The sequence below is a fragment of the Aquarana catesbeiana genome, linkage group LG02, assembly GCF_042186555.1.
Source record: "Aquarana catesbeiana isolate 2022-GZ linkage group LG02, ASM4218655v1, whole genome shotgun sequence".
NCBI lineage: Eukaryota > Metazoa > Chordata > Amphibia > Anura > Ranidae > Aquarana > Aquarana catesbeiana.
Genome location: NC_133325.1, coordinates 751,999,216 through 752,014,361, shown reverse-complemented (window position 1 = coordinate 752,014,361; position 15,146 = coordinate 751,999,216). Strand labels below are relative to the sequence as shown.

Genomic DNA, 15,146 nt, shown 5'->3' with positions numbered 1-15,146 from the left:
CAAGTAAGGAGGTACTTGACCATCCTTTCTTCATTCTCAGAACCCCCGGGAGTCCTGCATCGGTGTTGTAGAACATGTGCCGTATTTTGATCATTTGCTTCTCATAGGAATTGGAAAAAATGTGTGCATCTGATTGCTGGAGGGGCTTGTTATTGCCCCCTAGGAGCAATATTTCCTGCTCTCCAGCCTTGAGCCCCCCCCCCCTTCCCCCAACCACATTGTACAAGTCACTAAAATAACCTTTACTTCCATTAGGGTTGCCACCTTTTCGTCAAATCAAACCCGAACACATATTTCAGCGGCACATAGCATTTTTGTTGTAGTATGTACTATGGGACTGTAAAATACCTGGGACACCTCTGGGTGCCCCAGGGAAGTAGTAATGTGGCACGCCTAGCGTGCCGTGGCGAACAGTGGGTGTGGCCAATTATGTTAACAGTGAAAAGGGCTTAAAAGGGTTGTAAAGGCTCGTGTTTTTTCACCTTAATGCATCATATGCATTAAGGTGAAAAACACCATGCACAGTGGAGGTAAGTATGACATTTTTGTTATTTAAAAAACGATCCTTTTAGTATCACTTTAAAGGGGCATTGGGGCTCTCCTCATGAGGTCTGATGTAGCCAGTAATGGCTTGTCCTGTGCCAAGTATTTATCTCTGCACATGTATATCATACAGCAAATCTATAATGGGCACCATGTTCCTCAGGACACGTTCTCCTGCCATGCACCCAGGCCACCCACCTCCTATACCAGGCACAAAGAGACATGGGGGAATGGGAGCAGACTCCTACTACACACCCAGCTAGAATTGACTACAAGTCCCAGAATTCCACAAAAAACAGTGCAGAAATAACATACCATAGAAGCCCACCAAAGTCCTAGTATAAATAATAAAGTCAGTAATGCTAGTGTCCACAGTGAGCAACTAAATCACTTGTTGAGTCCCACACAGCCCATCAGAAGAAATGTATCTGGCATGATCTGCAGCCAATCCATCCATGGGATGGATCTAACCTGTGTAATGGCTCTACCTCAGCTTTCAGGATGGCAGTGACAGATGGAATGTATTGGTTTATTGTACAACAATTAGGGATGCACCGATATCATTTTTTTTACAATGAGTACAAGTAACGATACTTTTTTTTTTTTTTTTTTTAGTGCTCGCCAATACCAATTGCCGATACCTACCGTAACTGTTTTGTTTTAACTTCAGCTGTCGGCAATGGTACAAAGCATTGAAAAGTTATTTGCAAATAAATAGATTTTTTTTAATTTGCCGCTTTTTCAATGTGAAATGTGTAAATATATGTTGAAATATATGTGTAAAAATATTCACTAACAAAGCAAACAAAAAAGTTTTAATTGTTTATCGTTTATAAAATAGACGTGAAAAAAAGCAGGAAAATAATTAAATGGAGGTGAATAGAGAGTTAATTAAGGCTGATTAGAGAAAATTAAGGGTTATTAAGGGGTTAAACAGAGGAACGTTTGTTCATCCCTTTGATCTGCAGATGAAGAAACAGAAATATACAAAAAGAAACAATGGGGTTGATTTACTAAAACTGGAGCACTCAGAATCTGGTGCAGCTGTGCATGGTAGCCAATCAGCTTTCAACTTCAGCTTGTTGAATTAAGCTTTGGCAATAAAACCTGGAAGCTGATTGGTTTCTATGCAGAACTGCACCAGATTTTGCACTCTTCAGGTTTAGTAAATCCACCCCAATGTTTCTTTTTATTTTAGTGTTTCAGGGCTGAGCAATGTTGTTAATAAACATTGCCTGCTGCTTTTTTTTTTTTTTTTGATAGCTCCAATTACCGGACTTCCTTAACACTGGGGAGACCCGCTAACAGCTCAAAGAGCTGAGCCTGAAAGTACTGGTTTCAGGTATCGGTGCATTTGCACAAGTACCGATACTTGTGCAAATACTCGGTATCGGCACCGATACTAGTATCGGTGCAACCCTAACAACAATGTATCCTTAGAAAAACAAACAGCCAGCCCTCTGAAACTGAGTGAGAAAGTGCTGGATAGTTAAGTCGCACAGCCGGAGAGATGGAGGGGAGCTAGGGGCTAACAGATAGATGAAGCTTCTTATGTAGTGGGAAGGAGCAAGCCACACAGGAAGCTGCCAGGAACACCCGCTTACCCACTGCTAGAACCAAGGGAAAGCCCAGGTGACAGATGGAGGAGGAATCTAAAAACAACCCACTCCACTCATCCTGTCTGGAAGCAGACCACTGGGGCAGAGGCAGAAACGGTTGCTGGAGCCCCATGAGGTACCTGAATTCCCTGCACCCACACTCTCCCCACCCCACCACTCCCACTAGTACTGAGCACCCGCAACACCGACCATGTGTTTGTCTCCTGCAATGCCCTGCTCCGCTCTGACCTCCCTTCCCTGACTATGGCAGCCACACATCTCCACTGCACCTGTCTGTGTCCTTGTCTGCCAGCACTATTCATTAGCCTGCATTGAAGGATACGGGAGAGAGAGAGCGCTCAGCAGGGGAGCCACAGCCTTAAGAATTAATTAGCGGCACTGCATTGAAGGATATGGGGGGGGGCGTGGACTGGAGGTATGAACTTCCCAATGAGTTCCCACACTGGCTGTGGGACTGGAGGTATGCTGCTGTGTCTGGGTTTCAGGAGGACAGAAACCAGAGGCACAAGGGTCAAAACCCAGACTGTCCGGGTCATTCCCATACAGGTGGCAACCCTAACTTCCAGCCACTTCAATAAAAGATATTCTTGGAACTTTGGTCAGATCCTTTTAACGTTTTGGCTTGCCAGCGGCCATCTTTAGATTATCTGCAAGCAAGAGATGACCGTCTGAAGTTCCTACAACCAATATCTTAGGGTAACAGCAGTGACTGTTTGGAAAATCTATTCTGAATGATTGAAGCATCCGTTCCCATAAACGTGCAATTTTACCCAAGGAATGGTCATCAGGCAGACTGGGCAATGATCATCTCATGTCTTTTTCAGTAGTTTTAGACCAGGAGAAAAACCCAGCCAGTTGGACTGTTGTGGAATTCCTGTTTTATATGCAAAGCCAGCACTGTATTTCAATCCCATAAAGAACCCTCCTGATATGTATGGATCATGGGGGGGCAAAGGGGGAGGGGAATAAAATGGAAATGCCAGGGGTCTTCATTATAGGCATGTGATCATCTTCCCCCATGTTGGGTCCTTTTTTAGATGTAAAAACATTTTTATAAGTGATAGATACCCTTTTACCAACCTAAAAAAATGGCATGTAAATGCTCAGATGTATAGTAAGTATTCTGATTTGTTGGGTTTGAAACAGGAAAATCTGGATGCCGCACACCGGATAAAGTTGAAAAAATCTTCTTTATTGTAAAACTTGGATCATCAAAAATACAGGACAATCAGGCAGATAGTACAGACACAGCTGACGCGTTTCGCACTGTAATTCGAGCGCTTACTCATAGCTCATAGCTATGAGTAAGCGCTCGAATTACAGTGCGAAACGCGTCAGCTGTGTCTGTACTATCTGCCTGATTGTCCTGTATTTTTGATGATACAAGTTTTACAATAAAGAAGATTTTTTCAACTTTATCTGGTGTGGCGGCATCCAGATTTTCCTGTTTTAAACCCTGCTTCAATTTGCATTTAGCCAGCACCTGGGACTCCCCTCCTCTGAAGGACTCACTAATACACACCTGAAAGCAGGTCTTCCTGAGCGGTGATTCATTTTCTCTGTCTATTCTGATTTGTTAACTGGATCCTTGGTTACCTTATTTGTAGTCTGAGAACTGTATTATGACTGTAAAAATAATAAACATATTGAAGAAATAAATTTTGTATGCAAAAAAAACAGAGACAAGTTGAGTATTTTAAATGCTTACTTGCAGTATTTTTCAGTTCTATAAATTTTTTCACTTGCATTTGCAATTAAATTTGCTCTAGGGAGTCGATTCCCTTGCACAGCCCCGTCGCACCTTGTGTGACATAGCCCCCTCTTCTGGGAGGTTCTAATTACTCTCTGTGCTAGCCCAGCTCCTCTGGCCCTTTCTTCACCTCCCTACCTAACCTGGGGCTGCTGACATCACATCCAATTATGGTGGCACCCAGCAGCTATCTCAGGGCTTTTGGATGTCTACACAAGGGAGGCTTTTACATATAAATGACATGAATAAAATGTGTTAAATGCACATGTGTTTTTTTTTTTTTTTACTTTTTGTTGGCTCTCCAGTGGACTTCCAGCCAATAGTACAGCAGAAAGAGCAACCTCTCACCTTGGAACCAAAGAGGCCTCCTCCTCCAAGACCTGGTGTACCACCAGCACGCCCAGCACCCCCTCAGCGCCCTCCTCCACCGTCAGGTAGGTCACAGCATGGATAAGTCATTACTGACACATTCACGGTCTGTTGTATTAGTTGTTTGTCCTTCATTGTGGCTGTGCAGATTAGTTTTGACACAACATGCTGTGCAGTAAAGATAAAAACACACCTTTTAAACAGCTGTTATAATGAAAAAAGTTGTCCTTTGTAGCCAATCAGATGCTTAGCTTCATTTTCTAAATGTTTGCCTGCCTTGCTCAACAAAAGTTTTTATTTCTATCAGTCAATTTGCTTCTTACACATTTCAGGAGGATTCTTTATAAGTTACTACTTATCCATACTATTGATCAGTGGCGTCCGCTCCGTACAGGGCGCAGGGGCGCCCTCCTCCTGATCCATGCGCCAGGCCCCTAATCTACATACAGGGCGCCGGACGCATGGATTCCAATGGGGGTTTTTTTTTTTTTTTTAAGCACATGATTGGAGCCTGAGGTTCTAATTGGCTTCAAAAAAAGGGTGTGCTTGGGCCGCAGAGCACTGCGCCCCAATCCCTTCCTGTTGTGTGACAATAGCGAATTAATATTCTCTATTGTCTTCCTGCTTCTCCTCCTGGCCAATCAGGAAGCAATCGCATTGGCGCCTATTGAGAGCCTGACCGCGTGAGTACAACCCGTGGGGGGGGGGGGGGTGTTCGCCCCCCACCCCCAGCCACTAGTGCTACTGATGGAGAGCCAGAGCTCTTGGAGTTTTATGTCACCAGAGAAATGCCTCCCTGAAGGGTGGTTGCACTTCTTGGCCAGGAGTCTGAGTATGCTGTCTGATGCTTCTCATGAAAGTCTTGACACTGGTCGATCACACCAGTGTGATTTGACATGCAATTTGACAGCTCCAAATTGCACGACAAGTCGCACCCCATTGCCGCCAATTGAACTGTTCAAATTGCCACAACTTTTTTCCGATTCCAATGTAATTTGCATAATCTTCTGTTAAAGTCGCAAGCGGCAATAAAATCGGAGGTGCAAATCGCACTGATCTGCGGCTTTGAAATCACGCTGAAGTAGTGCGCTTTCAAAGCCACACTGGTGTGAACCATGGCTAACGGTTGGTTTGTTAGACAGCGGGGGAGGAATGTTGTGTGTATATTACACTCAGTCCACTTTTGAAAGTCTTTGAAAGGGCCGCCATCTGCCTGGATGTTGGAGAGATCTACTCAGACAATGGTGGGCCTGGCATCCCTTCACAGACAGAATATTTTCGTAGTGACCACAGGAATCATGCAATTCAAGAAATGTCACCTCCAGATTCTGATTTCTTTCGTTCTGCCCCACAGACTGATTGAGAGAAATCAATTGATTCCTCCCATCCATGCCAAAGCTGGCCATAGATGGATTGAAATTTGTCTGGTTCAGCAGGGAGCGGATGAATTTCAATTCATGTGTGCACATCTTTGTTCGACTGAAGTCAATCATTGGAGCGTATTCTGTCAAACGGGAATGTTGGAAAACTTTTTTTTTTTGTTTTGCAGCCGCTGATCAGTGGGACAATCCGCTGTCAGAATACAATGTCCCAGCGGGGAGGATTCCTCCATCCACATTGCTTATGTGAATGGAGGAATTTGTTTTTTCTGTTCTGTCCGCTGGCTGGTTGATCAAAAAAATATTCTATGACCAACTTAAAGTGGTTGTAAACCCACTTTTTTTTTTTTTTTTCAAACTAACACCTGCAAGACAAAGGCATAATGAGCTAGTATGCATAGCATACTAGCTCATTATGTAATACGCACCTGAGATCGAAGCCCTCACTGCGGTGCCCGTACACCGCTCCAGCAGCCGACCTCACTCCCGGGGGTTACTTCCGGGTATCGCGGCTCCGGCGCTGTGATTGTCTGGAGCTGCGATGACTTCGCGCATGCGCGTGGGAGCCACCGGTAACGGCGCACTCACTGAAGCAAACGGCACGTACATGCCATTGCTTCAGTGTGCATGTGCCGATGACGTTGGCACATGCAAATACAGGGAACGTCTCCTAAACCGTGCAGGTTTAGGAGATATCCTGGGTAGCTACAGGTAGACCTTATTATAGGCTTACCTGTAGCGAAAAGTGGTCTGTAAGGGTTTACAACCACTTTAAAGAGCATGGATGAAGGAATCCCCAATGCTGACTATTGCATTCTGACAGCCACAGCACCTGATGCTGCCTGAATACCCGTACAGTGACTATATCATTAGGATGCAGTCACTGTTTAGCCGACCATTTTCCATCTGGCTCAGTTGCTTTTAAATCGACTTTTGTTGAGCTGGGTGGTGTCATCAGGACCCTCCCCGAGGCCTAAATCTTGGCCAATTCAGTAAGAATCAACTGAAATCGGAGCCGTGTATAGCTAGCATTACTTTCCAGCATCTGCCAAGGACTGAAATGTCGATTTGGTGTAGTGACCTTGTAAAAAAAAAAAAAAAAGTGTTTGTGGAATGGTTTGTAACTGACCTATGACCCATTGTATCTGCCATTCACTTTTCTGACTGTTCTTTCTGCTGACTGTCTCTTTACTGTACTCTTCTTCTGCTGAATTTCACGTTTCTTGGATCAGGTGCTCGGAGTCCAGCACCAACTAGGAAAGAGATTGAAGGTAAAAACATTGTCCCATCATCGTCTCTCTCTATTCTCCCCATAATGTCTCCTCTCCACCTCCCAAAAATTTCATGAAGCTGTTTTTGTATGTGTTTCCATCTGTTTAACATATGGAGTACCTCTAACCCCAGAATAGTGGAGAAAGCTAGAGCCCAGCTTGGCTGTGAATCGGGAGGATTGAGGCAAATGACACATTCGCTCAATGTGAACATGCAGAATGACTTGATTTCGGTAGAATCTTATAATTCCTGGATTCTGATAGCTTGAGTACACTTTCTGTGATAAAGAAAAATGGCGCCCCTACAGCTTTAACATTTAGGCCTCCTTCACATGAGAATTCATGGGCATACACTCAATTCCTGCAATAACAATCGGTGGATCCTTGTGGCTGGGATGACGGGTATATGCAAAGCGTGTCGGACTCTCAGCCCATACAAAGTAATGACAGGCTAAGAGGAGTCACTGTCACTGTTTACATGTATCTGCAAACTCAGCAGTTACATGCGTTTAGGGATGGATGAACAACGCACTTTAACTTTAGTGGCATCCCAGTCTTAGTCCGTAGGGTTCAATATTGAGTTGGACCCCCTTTTGTAGCGATAATAGCTTCAACTCTTCTGGGAAGGCTGTCCACAAGGTTTAGGAGTGTGTCTATGGGAACGTTTGACCATTCTTCCAGAAGCGTGAGTTTGAGCAAGTTTGGGGTGGAGGAACTTGACTGGCCTGCAGAGTCCTAACCTCAACCTGATAGAACACCTTTGGGATGAATTAGAGCATAGACTGTAAGCCAGGCCTTCTCGTCACACATCATTGCCTGACCTCACAAATGATCAAACATTCCCATAGACACACTCCTAAACCTTGTGGACAGCCTTCCCAGAAGAGTTGAAGCTGTTAAAGCTGCAAAGGGTGGGCCAACTCAATATTGAACCCTACATAATAAGACTGGGATGCCATTAAAGTTCATGTGTGTGTAAAGGCAGGTGTCCCAATACCTTTGACAATATAGTGTATTGTTATCCCTTGCAGCTTCAGATTATTTATAAATTGAGTGAGACTATTTTAGAGGAGAGATATTAAATATCTCTAAGTGTAACTAAAGGAAAAATCTTATTTTAGATTTGGATAGAGTGGTGAGAACCACTGTCACCTTTTTATTGCTGTCTATGTCTCAGTTGGGGGTATTTACGCTCTCTAAGGCTGCATTCGCACAGTGTTTTGAATTGCGGGCAGATTTGCCACGAATCTGCCTGTGCTTTGAATGCGCTGAAGTGTAAATGGCAAATTGCGAGACATTATTTCAATGACACCTCCAATTGCGGTGCGGGTCTACCGCGATGGTCGCGTGATAAATCGCGCTGCAATTGCGGCAGCAAGCATCGCGGGAAGCATGTCGCCCAAAAGTAGCTCCTGAACCTTTTTTGGGTGAAATACTTCTCGCGATGCGAGTTGCCTGTGATTTGAGGGGTCATTCAAACGATTGGCATCTCAAATGCAAGTCCCGCGATTTGTCATTCACATATCATCGCTTTCAAATCGCGGGCAGATTCGCGGCAAATCTGCCCGCGATTCAAAACGCTAAAGTGTGAATGCAGCCTAATTGTCTTGATCATCACTGTCATGGTGCACTTACCCCATCTATGCAGCGTTTCTCCTGGGCTGGCGCCAGCGGCTCTCCCGTTCTGCTCTCCACGGGCGACGGCTATGGCTTCCGTTTCCTCCCTCCTTCTCGGTGGCCAATCAGGAGTCTTCTCTTTACGGCCAATCAGAAAACGGGTCTCTCACCCGCTTCTGGTTGGCCGGATTGAGTATCAGTTGTAACACCTGGGTGGGCTCATGGCGCAATGCTCTGCATCATGAGCCCACATATTTTAAAGCCTATTAGAGCCTATGGCTCTAATCGGTTGCTTCAAAAAAACACCCTGCCTCTGTAATTCAGGCGCCCAGCGTCCTGAAAGGGGCCGGACGCCTGAATAGAGGGTGCCAGCGGCGGCCGTGGATAGATTCATGCAATGCATGAATCTATCAATTATTCTTATAAGGGGGTGGCGTGGAGAGAGGGGGTGGCACCCTTGCGCCCCTAATGGACGGCCGCCACTCATGGGGGAAAATGTAAGGGGTAAATCCAACATTTTAGTTGCCACCAGAACAGGAATAGAGGGGAAATCCTCCAATGGGGACCTTGTCCCCATTGTCTACTACTGTCTAAGTGAGGGTGATCTCCCTTATGTTCGATATTCCTCTGACTTCCTACTGACTCTACAGGACAGAAAGAGAAAGGAAATCTCCCTCATAACACAGATGCAAAAAAAAAGTCAACAGTTTTATCCCTTGCCTACTCAAATTAGAGAAAGTTTTAGCTTTAGATCTACTTCAATTCTGCATAATAATACAAATTGCAACACTTTACTTTCCTACCTACCTCCATTTATAACACATGCAACATTAAAAGTACATTGTAAGCATTCTGCAGAAGACAATAGAGCAGGAATATGCAATTAGCGGACCTCCAGCTGTTGCAGAACTACAATTCCCATGAGGCATAGCAAGACTCTGACAGCCACAAGCATGACACCCAGAGGCAGAGACATGATGGGACTTGTAGTTTTGCAACAGCTGGAGGTCCGCTAATTGCATATTTCAGAAATTTCTGCAATAGCGGCTCATCAGGTCCTGTGTCCTCCTTGCCCTGTCCATCATTTTATTCCTGCTGGAGTTTCTGGTCCTGCAATCTTTTGTGTCTTCTTCTCTTCAACAAGGTGCTCCTCCCAGCCCCGGGGTAGCTCGTAGAGACGTGGAAGGTAAATCGACAGCTGTGTTGTGGAGTAATAACTGCATGAGTGTACCAAGCATGTGTCGTCCCTGCTAATAGACCTACTCCCCACTAATGTTATCTAGAACAATACTGTACCTAAGCTTGGAATTATATTTCTTTTGATTTGCAATATGCATTGTTCCCCTATTTATTGCTTTGTGTCTAGTAATGATGGGTGACGACTTTTTGTTTGTTCAGCTTTTTCATATGGCCAGATGGAAAAAGGGTTACCTGTCTGCCGAAATGTATATTGAAATACCCTAATACGCCGAGACTGCCACGGCAGTGCATCTCTACTGTTGTACATGTCGGGTTAACAACACACGGGAAACATCTTGCAGTCCTGGCAGGTGTTAGGGGTTTATGTGGCCTATAACCCCCTCCTAGGATTCTCTGCCCTAGGGCCCAAGGTGTTTCCTCCATCTGCCGTAGTTAAAACAGTGATAGGCTTATATGGGCTATTTTACTATACCAGTATTGCTGAAACCGTAGATTCTGGTGCCAAGTGTATCTTTCAGTGACTAGATCTACGGGGCAGAGGATCCCTGCACAGGAGAAATAAGTATAAAAACAAGGGGTGAAAAAGAAAAACGTTCCGGCTTTAAAATATAAATATATTTTCAAAATTTATTTTCCACAGTCTGAACGAAAGAAATCACTGGATCCCCCGATAATGCTAAATAGGCTGTTCCATTCAGAAAGCTACAGTGCCTGCAGCTGTCTGAATACCCAAACAGTGACTGCATCTGACTGGATACAGTAGCTTTTTGGCTGACCGTTTATCTACCCACCTCCCTTGATTTTTCAGGTGATGTTTGTTGAGCCAGATATTGCCAATAGGGGCCACCTATGACTTGAATTCCAGCTGGAAATTTGAACCGCATATGGCTAGGCTGCTATTAGAATCCAGGGGGCCCCATACAGCCCCCCCCCCCCCCCCCCTCAAATACAGCTTACTAGGCTTCAGTTATGAATGATCAGTACTGATCACTTATTGTGTTCATTTAGGAAAGGAAGAGGCTGGTAAATATAGCATATTTTACTGAAACCTTCCACCACTCTCTATCATAAGGATCCGATTGTATGCTTGCAGCTGCCGACAGGAAGGCGAGGAATAAAGCCGGAAGCACTGCAGGGGTAGGAGGAGGGCCTGGGCAGCAGGGGGAAATGTATGATGCACAGGCCTGGCCTGGGCCCCATACAGAAGGACATTTGGTACACCCTTATCCACAGCCCTGATGGGGTAGGGTTACCGGGAGAGTTAGTTTGAACGTCACAGGGAAAAGGAGTGTAATTTTAAAGTGGAACTAAACATAAAAAAAAAAAAAACACTGCGAGCAGGTAAGCTGATTATTGCAAAAGAGACTTGCAATGTCTCTTTTGCAATAAAGTAAACCTGCCTGCTTGCTTGCAGTCTTCCTTAGAATGTATACTGAACTGTGCATGCGCAACTTTGTATACATTCCGGCACTGTGCCCGGTTGATTGAACTCTTGAACATGCATGGGAGTTGCATCATCCCACGTCAGCCAATCAAGATAACTGAAGACCTGCTCCCGAAAGAAGCTGGCGAGGGACCTCGTGGGCTTAAGGCTGTTGGAGCTAAGCTGGGTATTTTAGAGTTTAGTTCCACTTCAATGTGTATAGTGAGCTTTAAGGTTACAGGAAGCGTGAAGATTACAGGGAGAGTTAGTCTTAGGAGAGGGTACAGGGAGAGCTGGTGTTGGGATTACAGGGAGAGTTAGTCTTAGGAGGGTACAGGGAGAGTTAGTGTTGGGATTACAGGGAGAGTTAGTGTTGGGATTACAGGGAGAGTTAGTGTTGGGATTACAGGGAGAGTTAGTGTTGGGATTACAGGGAGAGTTATGCCCCATACACACGGTCGGATTTTCCGACGGAAAATGTGTGATAGGACCTTGTTGTCAGAAATTCCGACCGTGTGTAGGCTCCATCATACATTTTCCTTAGGATTTTCCGACACACAAAGTTTGAGAGCAGGATATAAAATTTTCCGACAACAAAATCCTTTGTCGGAAATTCCGATCGTGTGTACACAATTCTGACGGACAAAGTGCCACGCATGCTCAGAATAAATAAAGAGATGAAAGCTATTGGCCACTGCCCTGTTTATAGTCCCGACGTACGTGTTTTACGTCACCGCGTTTAGACCGATCGGACTTTGTGTGACCGTGTGTATGCAAGACAAGTTTGAGCCAACATCCGTCGGAAAAAATCCTAGGATTTTGTTGTTGGAATGTCCGAACAAAGTCCGACCGTGTGTACGGGGCATTAGTGTTGGGATTACAGGGCGAGTTAGTGTTGGGATTACAGGGCGAGTTAGTGTTGGGATTACAGGGCGAGTTAGTGTTGGGATTACAGGGCGAGTTAGTGTTGGGATTACAGGGCGAGTTAGTGTTGGGATTACAGGGCGAGTTAGTGTTGGGATTACAGGGCGAGTTAGTGTTGGGATTACAGGGCGAGTTAGTGTTGGGGATTACAGGGCGAGTTAGTGTTGGGGATTACAGGGCGAGTTAGTGTTGGGGATTACAGGGCGAGTTAGTGTTGGGGATTACAGGGCGAGTTAGTGTTGGGGATTACAGGGAGAGTTAGTGTTGGGATTACAGGGACAGTTAGTGTTGGGATTACAGGGACAGTTAGTGTTGGGATTACAGGGACAGTTAGTGTTGGGATTACAGGGACAGTTAGTGTTGGGATTACAGGGACAGTTAGTCTTAGGAGGGTACAGGGAGATTTAGTCTTAGGAGGGTACAGGGAGATTTAGTGTTGGGATTACAGGGAGAGTTAGTGTTGGGATTACAGGGCGAGTTAGTGTTGGGGATTACAGGGAGAGTTAGTGTTGGGATTACAGGGACAGTTAGTGTTGGGATTACAGGGAGAGTTAGTGTTGGGATTACAGGGACAGTTAGTGTTGGGATTACAGGGACAGTTAGTGTTGGGATTACAGGGACAGTTAGTCTTAGGAGGGTACAGGGAGATTTAGTGTTGGGATTACAGGGAGAGTTAGTGCAAGACCTATGGGGAGAGTTGGTCTTGGGGAGCACATGGAGGGTAATGTATTGCTTAGATAGTGTTAGGGTTGGCATAAAGACAGACTTTTGGTAGAGTTTTGCTATTAGCATTGGTAACTGTGTCAAAATCTACCAACGCTGATCTCGTGGAGCTGAAAGCTGATGTTTCAATGGCTGAGTAACTTGGAAATTCCAGCAGACATTAAACACTAGTACATGTCTTACTGTGATAATACAATCTATTGTTGAACCCCATCATTTACAAATGCTAATGTAGTGATATAGTGTGCATCTGTCTTCCTAATAATGCATGTATGGGTGTTGCTTTTACTAGTGATGTTAACATAGCAATTCAGTCCTTGGTGTTGGTGCTCCTGTCTGCCATTTTGGGGGCAAAACCAGAATCCTGCAAATCTCAAGTCAGCAGACGACAGGGTCTCATTAAAATCAACTACAATTTTATCATTTCTATTTTCAGTTCGTGTACAAGCCCCTCCTCCACTTGGACCTCCATCTGCCACACCATGTGCTATGGTCAGGCCGGTGAGTGTTTTGTTTTTTTTTTTTTTTTTTTCACTGCTGTTTTTTTATTTTATCATGTTCATGTATAGAATGCTGTCAAATTCTACAGCACTTTAGTACTAAGTACATACAGTAGATTTATTCACATCAGTACTGGCCCACGGGAGCTAACAATCAAATTTACCTAGCACAGATCTTGCAGCCCCATGCACATGAGCCAACATCAGCCGGTTTAATGAAAACCGCCTGACATTCATTCCTGTGTGTAAGTCTTCTGTTGGACGTGCATACTGCCAACCGGCTCCCAATCAGCGCTCTCAGCCAATAGTAGAGAGCGCTGATTGGAGTGTTCTGGTGGGGGGGGGGGTCCCTGTGTCAGAACAGTGCTCTGCACCCTGAGCCCACCCTTTTTGAAGCCAATTAGAGCCTCAGGTTCTAATCGTGTGCTTTAAAAAAAAAAAACCCATTGAAATCCATGATTAGATTAGGGTCCGGGAGCATGTATTAAGGGGGCGGCGCCCCTGCACCCTTTGTGAGCGGCTGCCACTGTTGGCTACCATGCACAGCTACAGCAGTGTGTTAAATACTCCTGTAACTACCCGAATTTGACTTGGTACTAGCATCTTCCAATCCCCTTTATGACAGCACTCAGACTGGAGAATGGGGGAGCAGGACCGGGATCCAGTAAGAGGTGTCATGTGTAAATAACCTGAGAAGGAACCTATTGCTAGGAAGATAGAGTAGAGGGAGGACCTCATCAGTCTGTTTGTTTCTGCTTTTTCATGGTTTATCCAGTAGACTGGGGGTGATGCACAGGCATCACTACATTCTTAAATTGCATTTTATACACCTGGCTGTGCTGTGTGAGGGGGCTGAGGTGTAAATCTAAGGAATGGATGGACAAAAATACAAATCAATTGTCAGTTAAGTTAATTTTATGTTTTTTCATTTGAATTTAGATGTTGGCTTCCAGTTCAGCTTAAAGGGTAAGTTCACCTTTTGAAAAATAAAATTAAAAGGTGAACTTACACTATGTCCTCCCCCCCCCCCCCCCCCCAACCCGGGTCCCCGCTGTACTTACCTCTGTGGGTGATGAGCTGTCAGTGCCCACACAAAGCTGTTGTGGCGGTTCCGGGGATTTGAAATCCCTGCTCTTCTTCCCCTTTCATTTTAGCGGATTAAATCTATATATATTTTTTTTTTATATATCAGATTTTATTTTTGAAAATTTTAATATGACAAATTAGACAGAACAAATATTAAACCACAGCAACAACAAAAAAAGAAAAATAAACAAACCCCAAAATCGACAATACTTATTAGGCAGGAATTATCTAATAAGTATTGTAGATTTTGGATTTTATTTTTCTTTCCTTCCCTTTTTAAGCAAATAATATCAACATCAACAACATTATATTTTATTCCTTAAATTAATTTATCATCCACCGCTTCGAAGTGTATTCAAGAGCGGGAGAAAAGAAAAAAAAAAACATCCCAGAGAGAGAGAAAGGGATTAAATACTTAGTGGCACTAAGTTAGTGCTAAATTGGGTTTTGTCATTTCCTGTTTGTAAACGGGTTTCATTAGTGAAATGGAAAATATTTATGTAAATTATGATTTTTTCCCTTAGACTATCCCTCCTCGTGCGGGGGTAATAAGCGTTCCTCAAAGCCATGGTGGACCAGCACAGGCCAGACTTCCCACCCCAGCACCTGTCAAAGCAGCTGAGCCTCCAAAAGGTATAGTGTGTCCTTACAAGCGGAAGGTTCATTACATTTTATTTATTTTTATTTTTTTTTGCTTCAGCTGCAGTCACATAACTTACCTGTAATGAAGTATGTTCCACGT

The 15,146-nt window shown here is 44.5% G+C and overlaps 1 protein-coding gene across 7 annotated transcripts in view; it reads left to right on the top strand.

The window, feature by feature from the left end:
* The window catches only part of SYNJ1 (synaptojanin 1), a 177,813-nt gene that overhangs the window by 145,483 nt on the left and 17,184 nt on the right, over window positions 1-15,146 (top strand). For 5 of the 7 annotated variants that reach the window (XM_073617128.1, XM_073617129.1, XM_073617127.1 and 2 more), the window contains 5 exons: window positions 4,218-4,346; window positions 6,893-6,931; window positions 9,693-9,734; window positions 13,255-13,319; window positions 14,929-15,037. In XM_073617128.1, coding sequence (XP_073473229.1) covers window positions 4,218-4,346; window positions 6,893-6,931; window positions 9,693-9,734; window positions 13,255-13,319; window positions 14,929-15,037 — 384 coding nt within the window. The remainder of the gene's footprint in view (window positions 1-4,217; window positions 4,347-6,892; window positions 6,932-9,692; window positions 9,735-13,254; window positions 13,320-14,928; window positions 15,038-15,146) is intronic. The other 2 variants (XM_073617130.1, XM_073617131.1) reach the window with 2 other exon arrangements.